Genomic DNA, 13,086 nt, shown 5'->3' with positions numbered 1-13,086 from the left:
TTCACCCCTCAATTTAAAGCTATGCCCCCTCGTACTCGCTGTCACCATCCTAGGAAAAAGGCTCTCCCTATCCACCCTATCTAACCCTCTGATTATTTTATATGTTTCAATTAAGTCACCTCTCAACCTTCTTCTCTCTAATGAAAACAGCCTCAAGTCCCTCAGCCTTTCCTCATAAGACTTTCCCTTCATACCAGGCAACATCCTAGTAAATCTTCTCTGCACCATTTCCAGAGCTTCCACATCCTTCTTATAATGCGGTGACCAGAACTGTACGCAATACTCCAAGTGCGGCCGCACCAGAGTTTTGTACAGCTTCACCATAACCTCTTGGTTCCAGAACTCGATCCCTCTATTAATAAAAGCTAAAACACTGTATGCCTTCTTAACAGCACTATCAACCTGGGTGGCAACTTTCAAGGCATGAAGGCCTCTACATCCAACAAATGATGACATGCCATGACTTGTGTACCTTCACTGCTAAAATTGGACTCAAATTATCATTTAAACATACACTGGCTGGTGGGAAATTTCGGAGAGTGGCTCATTGGCGATGAGAATACTCTTCCTTCATTGCAATGTTGCTGCTAGTCATAGTCTTTTTGTGGAGATTGGAGCTAGAACTTTTGCTCCTGGGAACTACTGCAAAAGGTTTCCTTCATGTAGACTCAGTTTGTTGAATGCTTGCCGCTCTACCAGGCCTCACCGGGAGTACTGTGTGCAATTTTGGTCTCCTTACTTCAGAAGGGATATACTAGCACTGGAGGGGGTGCAGAGGCGATTCACTCGGTTGATTCCAGAGTTGAGAGGGTTGGATTATGAGGACAGACTGTGTAGACTGGGATTATACTCATTGGAATTCAGAAGAATGAGGGGAAATCTTACAGAAACATGTAAGACTCTGAGGTCCAATTTTTGAACTCTGAGTCCAATTTTAGCAGTGAAGGTACACAAGTCATGGCATATCATCATTTCTTGGATGTAGAGGCCTTCATGCCTTGAAAGTTGCCACCTCCAGATAAGGTGGAGGCAGAGAATTTATTTCTGCTAGCTGGTGAAACTAGGACTCAGTGGCATTGCCTCAAAATAAACGGAAGCAAATGTAGGACTGAGGTCTGGAGGAACTTCTTCACCCAAAGAGTTGTGAATCTGTGGAATTCCCTGCCCAGTGAAGTGGTTGAAGCTACCTCACTGAAAGTTTTTAAGGCAAGGCTAGATAATTTTTTAAACAGTAAAGCAATTAAGGGTTATGGTGAATGGGTGGGTAAGTGGAGCTGAGTCTCAAAAAGATCAGCCATGATCTTATTAAATGGCGGGGCAGGCTCAAGGGGCCAGATGGCCTACTCCTGCTCCTAGTTCTTCTGTTCTAAGAGCCAGAAACTGTTACTAGTCACTGCTCATGTCAGCCACTCTTCTAGAGTTCTGTGTTCCTCCCATAACACGGTAGCAGCATTCTTGTGCAGCCTTGTGCTATAGAAAATTGCGCTATAGGGAAATTGCTATACTGTACAGCAAAAGGTTTGCAGTATCCAAACAGTGCCCACTACTCACCAATTGCATTGCAGCCAATTTACATTAACAAAACATGTGTTATAGCAGAAATACTTGCAAACTCAAACAAACTAATCAACTTTTATTTCCCAATTTCAAGCAGAGAGCTCAGCAGCAAAGGAGAGAGGCAGATGAAAGAAGGCAGCGCCTCAGCACACAGGCCACAGGGAGCAATACAGATGCGCCTGAGGAGAACGGGAGGTCTGATCAGGGAAACCAGGTAAAATTAAAGTCACAAGAGTGGATAGATTTACACGTTACACTGAGGTGACTAATTCCTTCACAACTTTGACTAGGCTTGTTTACAACAACAGCGACTTACTTTTTTCTAGCATGTAGATCCACTGAACTGAATACAGGTGGTTTGTGGGTAAGAAAGTCTTAACCCTTTGGACAAACCTAATTTTATTTGTAATTTATTAGCAATAACTGAATTGTGCAGTTTAAGTTCAGAAGTTCCCAATTTTAAGTGGAGTTTTAACAAATTCACCTTTGAAGAGCGTTTGGGCTTGATGAACCCAAGTCTCAACTGAGTTAACTCAGCCTTTTGTGTTAGGGATGTATAAATTATCCATCTTAGGGGAGGCGATGGCCTCACGGTATTGTCACTGGACTGTTCATCCAGAGAGACAAATCATGTTCTGGGGACCTGGATTCAAATCCCGCTGTGGCAGATGGTGGAATTTGAATTCAATAAATATCCGGAATTCACAATCTGATGATGACCATGAATCTGTTGTTGCTTGTTGGAAAAGCTCATCAGGTTCACGAATGCCTTTTAGGGAAGGAAACTGTCATCCTTACCTGGCCTGGTCTGCATGTGACTCCAGACCCACAGCAATGTGGTTGACTTTTAACTGCCCTCTGGGTAATCAGGGCTGGGCAATAAATGCTGCCTCGCCAGTGACGCCCTCGACGAGATTGAATCAAGAAAAAAAATTACGATTGCCTTTTCTAACTTCTCAGCCTTCAGTAATTGATTCTCCCAGTGCTAGAGAAGAAGTGGTGACTGTGGCTTATTCTATTCCCAAGGTTTAACATGATGCAACTGATGGTAAAGTTAATAAGCTTTATGAAAACATAAGTAAATATATATAATTAAATAAAAATAGCAAAGTCATTAATTAGAACTCGGCTACAACATGTAAGAGCTCCTGTGTTCCAGTATGGTCTGGTGCAAGCATGTTTGCTGTAAGCACTTAATGTTTGAGTAGCTTGTGTTTATGAGCTGGAGGCTGATCTAGGGATGCTGGGACACATCAGGAGGGGAGCAAGTTACCTGGATTCTTTGCACCAAGAGGCAGTCACAGCCCTTAAGTTTGTGTTTGTCTGATTTGGTCAGTCTTCAGGCGCAGGAGAGGTCGATGGTGGAGGTTCAGTACTCTAATACTGGGGAAAGTAGGACTGTCCTGTGGTGAGTTATGGATTCAACTGGGCCTGTGTTCATGAGAGTTTAAAAAGATGATGGGGGGATCTGATTGAAATATAGAAAGTTGGAACTGAGCCAGATGAGCTCAATGCAGGGAAGCTATTTTCCCTGTTTGTGGTGCTGGGACCAGGGGTCACAATCTCAGAATTTGGGGTAGATCAGTTAGGACTAGGATGAGGACAACATCTCGTCATTCAAGCAGAGTGAATCTGTGAAATTTTCAACCACAGAAGACCATGGGGGCCATCACTGAATGTATTCAAGAACAAGACAAGGTGGCTCGGTGGCTCACCACTGCTGCCTCACAGTGCCAGTGACCTGTTTTGATTCCACCCTTGGGTAACTATCCATGTGGAGTTTGTACATTCTCCCTGTGTCAGTGTGGGCTTCCACCAGGTGCTCCGGTTTCTTCCCACAGTCCAAAAATATGCAGGCCAAGTAGATAAGGCATGGTAAATGCATAGTTATGGAGCAAGGATGGAGGGGCCAGTCTTGGACACGATGCACTTCGAAGGGTCAGTGTCGACTTAATCAGCTGAAAACATTTTGCATTGTAGGGATTCTTTGATTTTGTGATAGATTTTTAGATGTTAAAAGATTCAATAAGTATACAGGAAAGTGGGAATATGATATCGAGATGTAAGATCGGCCATGATGGCTTGATAAACGCAACGTAGTATAATCAGTGGGATTGACACTATTCTGTGCAGCAAAGAGTGAGAGTCTGTAACTGTGGAAGCCATTGCCACAGAAGACTGCGAAGGCTAAGTCATTGAGTGTATTTAAGACAGAGATAAATAGGTTTGTGGACTAGTAAGTGCATCAAGGGTTACGGGGAGAAGGCAGGAGAATGGGGCTCAGAAGTATGTCAGCCGTGCTTGAATGACAGAGCAGACTCAGTGTGCAGACTGGCCTAATTCTGCTCATATATCTTAGGGTCTTATTTGCTCAGACGGGAAAAGACCTTGCGGTGGGAGGTGGAGAATCCAGACATTGTAGGCAGGACAAAAAAGGAGTTTGTGAATAGTTGTAATGAGGAATTTGGCACCATGAAGCAGAGCCTTCAATGTCACAATCTCTGGATGCATAATATGTTGGGCAGAAAGGCTTATTTCCATGCAGTGTGCCACCAAGATTCTAACTCCAGACAAACATATCCATCTTCTTTGCGCTCAATCTGACTCCTACGAGCAGGGAGCTTTCCCCCCATTCCCGTTAAAACCAGTTTTGCTCAGTTCCCTGGATGCCACATTTGGTCAAATGTGGCCTTGATGTCAAGAACAATCACTGTCGCCCTCACTCCCTCACCTCTTTTTTGTCCATTTTTGAACCAGGGCATCAATGAGGCCAGGAGCTGGGTGGCCCTGGTAGAAACCCAACTGAGTGTTAGTGAGTAGGTGATGCCTTTATTTTCACCTACTGTAGTCCCAATCATGCAACTCTGTCAATTGCTGCCCCTGCCAAGCGCTGGAAGCCTCCCCAGCGTTATCCAGACAGCAGAAAATTTGTTTCAGGAAGACGAGGACATGCCCTGTCAAATTTCATGTGGATGTGCTGTTGCACATGCACAGAGCGTGATTAAAGGGAGTCAGCATGGCTTTGTGATGGGCGGGACATGCCTTACAAATCTGATTGAGTTCTTTGAGGAGGTCATGAGACAGGTTGACGAGGGGCGAGCAGTGGATGTGGTGTACATGGACATCAGCAAAGCATTTGATAAGGTTCCCCACGGCAGGCATTTTCATAAAGTCAGGAGGTATGGAAATCAGGGTGACTTGGCTGTCTGGATTCAGAATTGGTTGGCTGACAGGAGGCAGAGAGTGGTTGTAGATGGTAAATATTCTGCCTGGAGGTCAGTGCTCAGTGGTGACCCGCTGGGCTCTGTTCTTGGGCCTCTGCTGTTTGTAGTTTTTAGAAATGACTTGGATGTGGAGGTTGAGGGGTGGGTTAGTATGTTTGCTGCTGACACAAAGGTTGGAGGTGCCGTTGATAGTATTGAGGGCTATTGCAGGCTTCAGCGAGACATTGACAGTATGCAGAGGTGGGCTGAGAAATGGCAGATGGAGTTCAACCTGGATAAATGCGAGGTGATGCATTTTGGAAGGTCGAATTTAGATGCTGAATCTAGGATTAAAGGCAGATGCTCGGCAGTGTATAGGAACAGCGGAATCTTGGTGTTCAAGTGCATAGCTCCCTCAAAGTTGCCACACAAGTGGATAAGGTTGTTAAGAAAGCATATGGTGTTTTGGCTTTCATTAACAGGGGGATCGAGTTTAAGTGCCGCGAGGTTATGCTGCAGCTCTACAAAACCCTGGTGAGACCACACTGGAATATTGTGTCCAGTTCCGGTTGCCCTATTATAGGAAAGATGTGGAGGCTTTGGAGAGGGTGCAAAGGAGGTTTACCAGGTTGAGAAGGTTGACTGAGCTTGGACTTTGCTCTCTGGAGAGAAGGAGGAAGAGAGGTGACCTGCTCAAGGTATACAAGGTAATGAGAGGAATGGATAGAGTCGATAGCCAGAGACTTTTCCCCAGGGCAGGATTGACTGCCGCGAGGCATAGTTTTAAGGTGTTAGGAGGAAGGTATAGAGGAGATGTCAGAGGGAGGTTCTTCACCCAGAGAGTTGTGAGTGCATGGAATACTTTGCCAGTGGTAATGGTGGAAGCAGAGCCATTAGTGACATTTAAGCAACTGCTGGACATGCACATGAACAGCAGTGAATTGAGGTGAATGTAAATTAGGTTAGGTTATTTTTGGATTGGGATTATTCCACGGCACAACATGGTGGGCCGAAGGGCCTGTACTGTGCTATACTTTTCTATGTTCTATCTCTTTGGTAGTAAAATGCGCTTCATAGGAGCGATGTCAGGTAATAATTGACAGCGAGCCATGAAATGCGATCAGAGGAGGGGTGGCCATAATCTTGGTAAGTGCCTCTTAAAGAAGGAAAGAGAGGTAGGGAGACGATTCCAGATTTAGCTTCAGTGAGGCTGAAGGGGTGACGGAAATGGGAGATGTACCACACTCAAGGTCTGGAGGCAGCAGTCACTGAAAAGGTTTCTGGGATGGAGTGAGGTGCGGCCGTAGCTCCATGTGATATTGAACAGCTACAATATTCCTGGATTGTTGATGTTTGTAGGCCTCCCAGAATAAGGCAGCTTGATTGTTGCTGCCTTCATGAATATGCAGCTTCCAATCCCAGCAGCTAATGGGAGGGCAGTAGACTCTGACAATTCCTGACATGAAAGTCAGAGCAGGTACCTGGTGCCATTTATATGGCTAGTATTTATATAGTAAGTCCAGTTGAGTTTTTTTTGTCATTGGTCACCTCCAGGATGTTGATAGTGTGGCAATGTTAAAGGGAGAAGCGTAAATTCTCCCTTTTGCTGGAGATGGCCTTTACTCAACGCAACCATTACTGGACCACTTATCAGTTCAAGCTTCGATATAGTCCAGACCTTGCTGCATTTGAACATGGCCTCTTTCAGTGTCTGAGGAGTCACCGACAGTACTGAACATTGTGCAATCATCAGCGTACATTCCCACTTCTGCCCTAATGATGGAGGGAAGGTCATTGATTAATTACAAGCGATTACACAGACTAAGTTTGTATTCTCTGGAATTTGGAAGGTTAAGACTTGATTTGATTGATGTTTTAAGATATTAAAAAGGGCTGATAAGAAATAACTTACGTGTTTGTGGAAACTAAGATTTGGGCAAAATCTAAAAATTAGAGACAGACCTTTAAGGAGTGAAATTAGGAAATACTTCTACGTACAAGATTTGTTGAGGCTTGGAACTCTTTTTGAAAGTGGTGATTCATGTGAGATGAATTGTTAATTTTAAATCTGAGATTGGTATAATTTTGCTTAATATGTGAAAATGGTGCTGTAGTGATCTTGGGAGATTTTAATCCACATTCAGACTGGGTAAACCCATGTTATCAATTATAAATCGTGAATGAATTCCTGGAGTGTGTGCAGGGTCATTTTTAGACCAGCGTATTAAGGAGTTAGCTGGGAAATGGGCTATCCTAGATTTCATATTGTGCAGTGAGGGCATTATTCATAGTCTTGTGGTGCAGAGTTACAGTCATGGAGTAACAGAGCTGTACAGACCCTTCGGTCTAACTCATCCATGTCGACCAGATATCCTATATAAATCTAGTCCCATTTGCCAGCAGTTGGCGCATATCCCTCTAAACCTTTCCCATTCATATGTCCATCCAGATGTCTTTCAAATGTTGTACCTGTACTAGCCTCCACTACAGAGCAATTCAGAATGTAAATAGCCTGTTGGCCTTCATTGTTTTCTGATGAAGGCTCTAGGTCCAAAACGTCAGCTTTCCTGCTCCTGTGATGCTGATTGGCCTGCTGTGTTCATCCAGCTCCACACCTTGTTGTTTCGGCCTTCATTGCAATCTGGTTTGACTGCAGGAGCAAGCGGGTGTTACTACAGCTGTAGCTGTACAGCATCTTGGCAAGACCACACCTGGAATTTTGTGAATGGTTTTGGTCTCTTTATCCAAGGGAAAACATGTTTGTCATAGAGGGAGTGTATCTAATGTTCACCAGACTGATTTCAAGGATGGCAAGTTTGTCATAAAAGGAGAAACTGGGTCAACCTGTATCTAGTCGAATTTAAAAGAGTGAAAAGGGATTTTACTTCCCAAACTCTTATCTGTGGGTGAAATTCATTTGCTAATAACATACCTATTCTGTAAATTTATTCACACCCCCTTTTGATTATTGCAAATTCTCCTCAGGTTCCACCACTTGGTGTCATTCACAAGCTTAGAACTTCCCGAGGATTCCCTTCCTAACGGCATTGCCTGTACTGACACCAGATGGATTGCAGCAATTCCAATCAGTGGCTTTCTGTCAGTTCCTCAAGGGTAATTAAAGATGGACAATAAATCCTGCTCTGGGGTGGCACGGTGGCTCAGTGGTTAGCCCTGCTGCCTCTCAGCGCCAGGGACACAGGTTCAATTCCAGTCTTGGGCAACTGTCAGTGTGGAGTTTACACATTGCCTATGTGGGTTTCCTCTGGGTGCTCTGGTTTCTTCCCACAGTCCAAGGGTGTGCAGGTTAGCTGGATTGGCCATGCTAAATCGCCCACAGTATCCAGGGATGTGCAAGCTTAGTGGATTAGCCATGGGAAGTAGGAGGGGATGGGCCTAGGCGGATGCTCTTCAGAAAGTCAGTGTGGACTTCTCGGGCCAAATGGCCTGTTTTCACACTGTAGGCATTCCATGATCCAGGATTCTAATGCTGGGCGGACTGGATGTGGGTCTGTCAGAGGGACTACAGCAAAAAGCCATGGCCTCAGGCTGTGGGGTAAGCCATTTAGGACCGAGATCAGGAAAGATATCATCACATAAAGGGTGGTCAACCTGTGGAATTCTCTACCACATGAGACTGTGGAGGCCAAGTCACTGAACGTACCTGATAAAGAAACAGATTTCTAGACACTACAGGCATCAAGGGATACAGGGAGAGATTAGATGTATGGTGTTGAGACAGAGGATCAGTCAAGATCACACTGAATGGTACAGCAGGCTTGATAGGCCAAATGGCCTTTTCCTGCTCCTACTTCAATGCTTTAACAATTTTATGGGATATGAGACAAAAATAAGTTAGATTGCAGATCAGTCGTAATCTCATTGAATGAGAGAATAGGTTTAAAGAGCTAATTATCTACACCTGTTCCTAAAAGTAAGAATTAACATCGCTATTAGTATGCCCTCACTTTAGAAACAATTCCATAGCCATTTTCTAAATGTATGTTTTGTGTTTACATCCAGAATTCACTCCTGAACGCAAATCCCCCGCTGACCGCAGATACAGTAACATCGCTAACTTCTGATGAAAACTCATCTTCAGCCTCACCAGACCCTTCCTCACCATCTACAGGTAAGAAAGCAAAAATGGAAAAAGTAACTCTGCAAAAAATTACGGCCTGTGGTGTAACTGAGAGCCACAGAAGGGACTCTGCGTGTTTGTCTTTCTTAATTGCCCTTGTCCTAGGGACAGAGCTACGTTTTCATGTAATTAGAGTCACTCCTCCTTACTGATGTCACATCCCACATGGGAAGTATCAGTACCTGTCTCATGGGCTCTGTAGGCTCGAACCTAAGGAACTCCAGCTATCCTGTGTACTTTCTGTTTGGTTTCCTAAATCAGATGGATGGCAGATTCAGTGAAAACCTTAGCAGAAGTAACAGTGCAAAGACCACCTTCCCGTGTATTCAGACCATCCAGGCACTTGTATCAGACAGAACTTGCAGCAGTCCCTCACATTTATTAAGCATTTTCAAATTCAGCGATAAGTACACTTAAACAATTAAACAAACAAGACAGAGCACAGGAATAATGGAGTATGCTGGTAAGAGTACGATTAAATGGGAGGAGGTTCACATTGAAATGATCTAAATCTATTGAGCCTGTCCCTGTTTAGCAAAATTCAGTCTAATTCCAGTTCACTTTCAATAGCCTACACCATTCAAATGGATTAGCTTTGTCTGCATATCCTCCTGCTGAAAATCAAATCTCTCTTTTAATCATACATCTTGTGCCTTGAGCTTTCTCAAACGTGTCTCTGGTTGCACTTCAGCTCAGCGTGAGAAGTTATCATTGAGGATGACCCCTGCCTTTTACCAGGACACAATCTGAAGAAGTGCAGGGAGTTTTCCCCTGGTTCTCTGACAAATACTGCACAGCGTTATGGTGTCTCAGTGGTTAGTACTGCTGCCTCACAGCACCAGGGCCCAGGGTTCAATTCCACCGTTGGTCTACTGTCTGTTTGGATTGCTTGTGCTTCTCCCCCTCTCTGTGTGGGTTTCCTGCTACAGTCAAAGATGTGTAGATTTGGTGGTTTAGCTATGGAGAGTGCAGGCTTATAGGGTAGTGTGGTCGGTCTGGGTGGGATACTGTTTGGACAATTGGTATGGATTCAAGGGGCAGAATGGCCTGCTTCACTCTATAGGGATTCTATTTTAAAAACTGATTCTTCAACACAAACAAATGAATCATTTTCACACTGTTGGTCCTAGGATGTTGCTGTACGCAAGTGTATTGCACACCTCCCCTAAAGCACAGCAATATGCTCCTCAAAGTGTTTAATAGATTGTTCAGCGCTTTGGGATGCCGATGTGAAGGGTGCTATATAAATAAACTTGTATAGTTCTTTCTTTAACATATGGATGCTTGCATTTGTTTCTTTCTTACCAGGTGCCCAAGGCAGCTCTGAGGATGATGATGTTCTTCAAGAAATCCTGGCATTACTACCTAAGGATAATGACGACTACATCAATGTGACCTTGGAGGAAGAGGAAGCTGTCATCCTTGAGTATAAGGCCAAACTCATTAAACAAAGCAAGCTAGAGGAAGCGGCCCCATCTACCCCAAAGAAGGGAAAGACTGAGCCAGAGGTTGATGCTCCCCCACGAGATACCGAGATCTGAACCTGACCCACAGCAGTTTCTGATGAGCAGCATTCCCCTATTTCCCATCTATGTGCAGAAGCGTGAACATGCACAGCTAAATATAACTTGTGCACAGCCTGCTTGTCCCCTGCTCTGAAAAATTCCAATTGCTGTGTGTCACTGAGCCGAGAGATAACATTGCTGATGACCAGCCAACATGTATGAGTCCAAACCTCATTTAGACGTCACCACAAACTTACAAATATGGCCCCACTGATAATCTAGACAAACTGCAAAAGTGACAAAAGGCTGTACACACACCCATACTATCACCTTCACCTCATTTCACCATCACTCCATTACTTAGCACACCCTATTTTCTCAGGAACACATGACCCTCATGATTTTACTTCCCAAACTCTTATCTGCTGGTGAAATTTGCTAATAATGTAGCTATTCTGTAAGTTTATTCACACCTCCTTGTGATTATTGCAAATTCTCCTCAGGTTCCACCACTTGGTGTCTTTCACTAGTTTGGAACTTCATGAGATTCTCTTCCTAACAGCATTGTCTGTGCTGACAGCAGATGGACTCCAAACAGCGGCTACCATCACCACAGCCAGCTGAAGAGTGTAAGACAAAAATGAACCTCCTCTGGCATGGCACGGTGTGTCAGTGGTTCGCACTGCTGCCTGACAGTTTGATTCCTCCCTCGGGCGATAGTCTGTGTCCAGTTTGCACATTCTCCCTGTGTCTGTATGGGTTTCCTCCAGGTGCTCCGGTTTCCTCTCAACGTTCAAAGATAAGAAGGTTAGTTGAATTGGTCATGCTAAATTGCCCCATGGTGTCCAGGGATGTGCAGACTTGGTGGATTAGTCATGGGGAAGGCGGGATTACAAGGATAGGATGGGGGTGTGGGTCTGGGTGTTTGCTCTTCAGAGAGTCAGTGTAGATTTGATGGACTGAAAAGCCTGATGCTGCACTATAGGGATTCGCTGATTCTGGTTTACCATTGTCACTCTAGTTGGCTTCACATCACCAACAGTTTTGCCATTTAATATCTCCCATCTTCAGCCTTATCAAAGACCTTCCCATTATACCTTTTCACCATCCTCACCCTTTCATACGCTTCAAATTGATTTCATTTCTAGCTTTTTCCCAGGACTGATGTCATCAATGACGAGCCTGTTTCTCTCTGCAGAGATGCAGGCTGCCTAAGCGTTTCCAGCATTTCCACGATTTTATTTCCAATCTCCAGCATCAGCATTATTTTATTTACTTTTCTATTAGTGACATTTTATTAATGCCATTTGGACTTCCATACCCTGCAATACCCTTATCAACATGGTCTCTCACCTCAGCAGAAAAACATTCAAGTTAGTTAGACATGACCCAACAATCCCTTCAGGTTTTTATTAATTAATCCACCCTAGTCCTAGATTATCATCTTGCCCCTCCCCACCACCAAGACTAAATTAGCCCGTATTTGCTGGGTTTATTGTTACACACGTGTTAGAATAAGGGTGTAACATTTGCAATTCTGTACTTTTCTGGCACCATTCTGATATCAAAGGAAATTTGGAAGATTACAGCCAATTCCTCCTTAATTTTCCTCACGGCTCACTCTAATTTCCAAATATCAAGTCACCTTGGACTGTTGGCTCTCTCCCTCTCTCACACACACACACACACACACACACACACACACACACACACACACTTGCACACACACTCGCATGCACACACACACGCAAACATGCACATGATAAGAAACACACAGATGCTTACAGGCTAACACAGGATCAGAAGCACATATATTCACAAACGCACATTTAATTAAAAAAAGCGCATTCACAGACACACATAAATTCACAAATACGCATGTTCACAAATGCACACACTCGTAGACACACTTGCAAACACAGACTCTCAAATATGCTCACAAACACACATGCACTCAGACAAATATGCTCACACGTAAACACACACGTGCACACAAACACTCACAAGCACACAAATTTTCACAGACACACGCCTACTCACAAACACACACACAAATGTGCACCCATACATAAACCCTACCATGCACACACATACCACACACACACACGCACGCAATCTTCTTCCTCTGCTATTAGTGAACCAACCATAACACTCACAAATTGTATACTTTTCCTATTTAGTTGATGTATCTTATCAAAAGCTGATGTTTCCTAATAAACTTTAATAAACAGTTTTAAAATGACTCATGAATTGTCAGTTGGCTGGCTGGGGTAACTTTGCTCCCCAGATCCAGAATCTTACAGAACTCCATTCAGGATTTGTGTTTGGACTGGAGTCCCTCACAACACAGTGAACAGTTTCCTCACAACACAATGCTAGTATCAGTGTGAAACTGAGGCTATGTGCTGTGATTTGCTCATAATTACAATTCTCTGGCTACTATCAAAAACACAGCAGTGATTCCTATCAAATCCCATCAATGGTACAGTCCACCTGACCCAAATGTAGAGAAGTGTAAAGGGGGAAGTGGTGAGGAACGGCGAAGAAACTGCATAGCTTCCTTCATGGGAAGTAACACTCTTCCACAGTCCTACAAATGCTTCTTTGAATCCAGATATCTTGATTCTGTTCATGAATGTTGTTGCTGATTGTACCTTGACCAGCCTTTCAGACAGTGAGG

At 44.0% G+C, this 13,086-nt stretch overlaps 1 protein-coding gene across 1 annotated transcript in view; it reads left to right on the top strand.

The window, feature by feature from the left end:
• Nucleotides 1–12,525, top strand: part of LOC125447382 (NEDD8 ultimate buster 1-like) — a 53,323-nt gene extending 40,798 nt beyond the window's left edge. The window contains exons 11-13 of the mRNA XM_059642168.1: nt 1,652–1,771; nt 8,784–8,892; nt 10,210–12,525. Of these exons, the coding sequence (XP_059498151.1) occupies nt 1,652–1,771; nt 8,784–8,892; nt 10,210–10,442 (462 nt within the window). The 3' untranslated portion in view covers nt 10,443–12,525. The remainder of the gene's footprint in view (nt 1–1,651; nt 1,772–8,783; nt 8,893–10,209) is intronic.
• The last annotated feature ends 561 nt before the right edge of the window (nt 12,526–13,086 follow it).

The sequence above is a fragment of the Stegostoma tigrinum genome, chromosome 2 (assembly GCF_030684315.1).
Source record: "Stegostoma tigrinum isolate sSteTig4 chromosome 2, sSteTig4.hap1, whole genome shotgun sequence".
NCBI classification, from domain to species: domain Eukaryota; kingdom Metazoa; phylum Chordata; class Chondrichthyes; order Orectolobiformes; family Stegostomatidae; genus Stegostoma; species Stegostoma tigrinum.
Note: the sequence above shows the minus strand (reverse complement) of the source record. Positions and strands in the feature narration are given on the sequence as shown.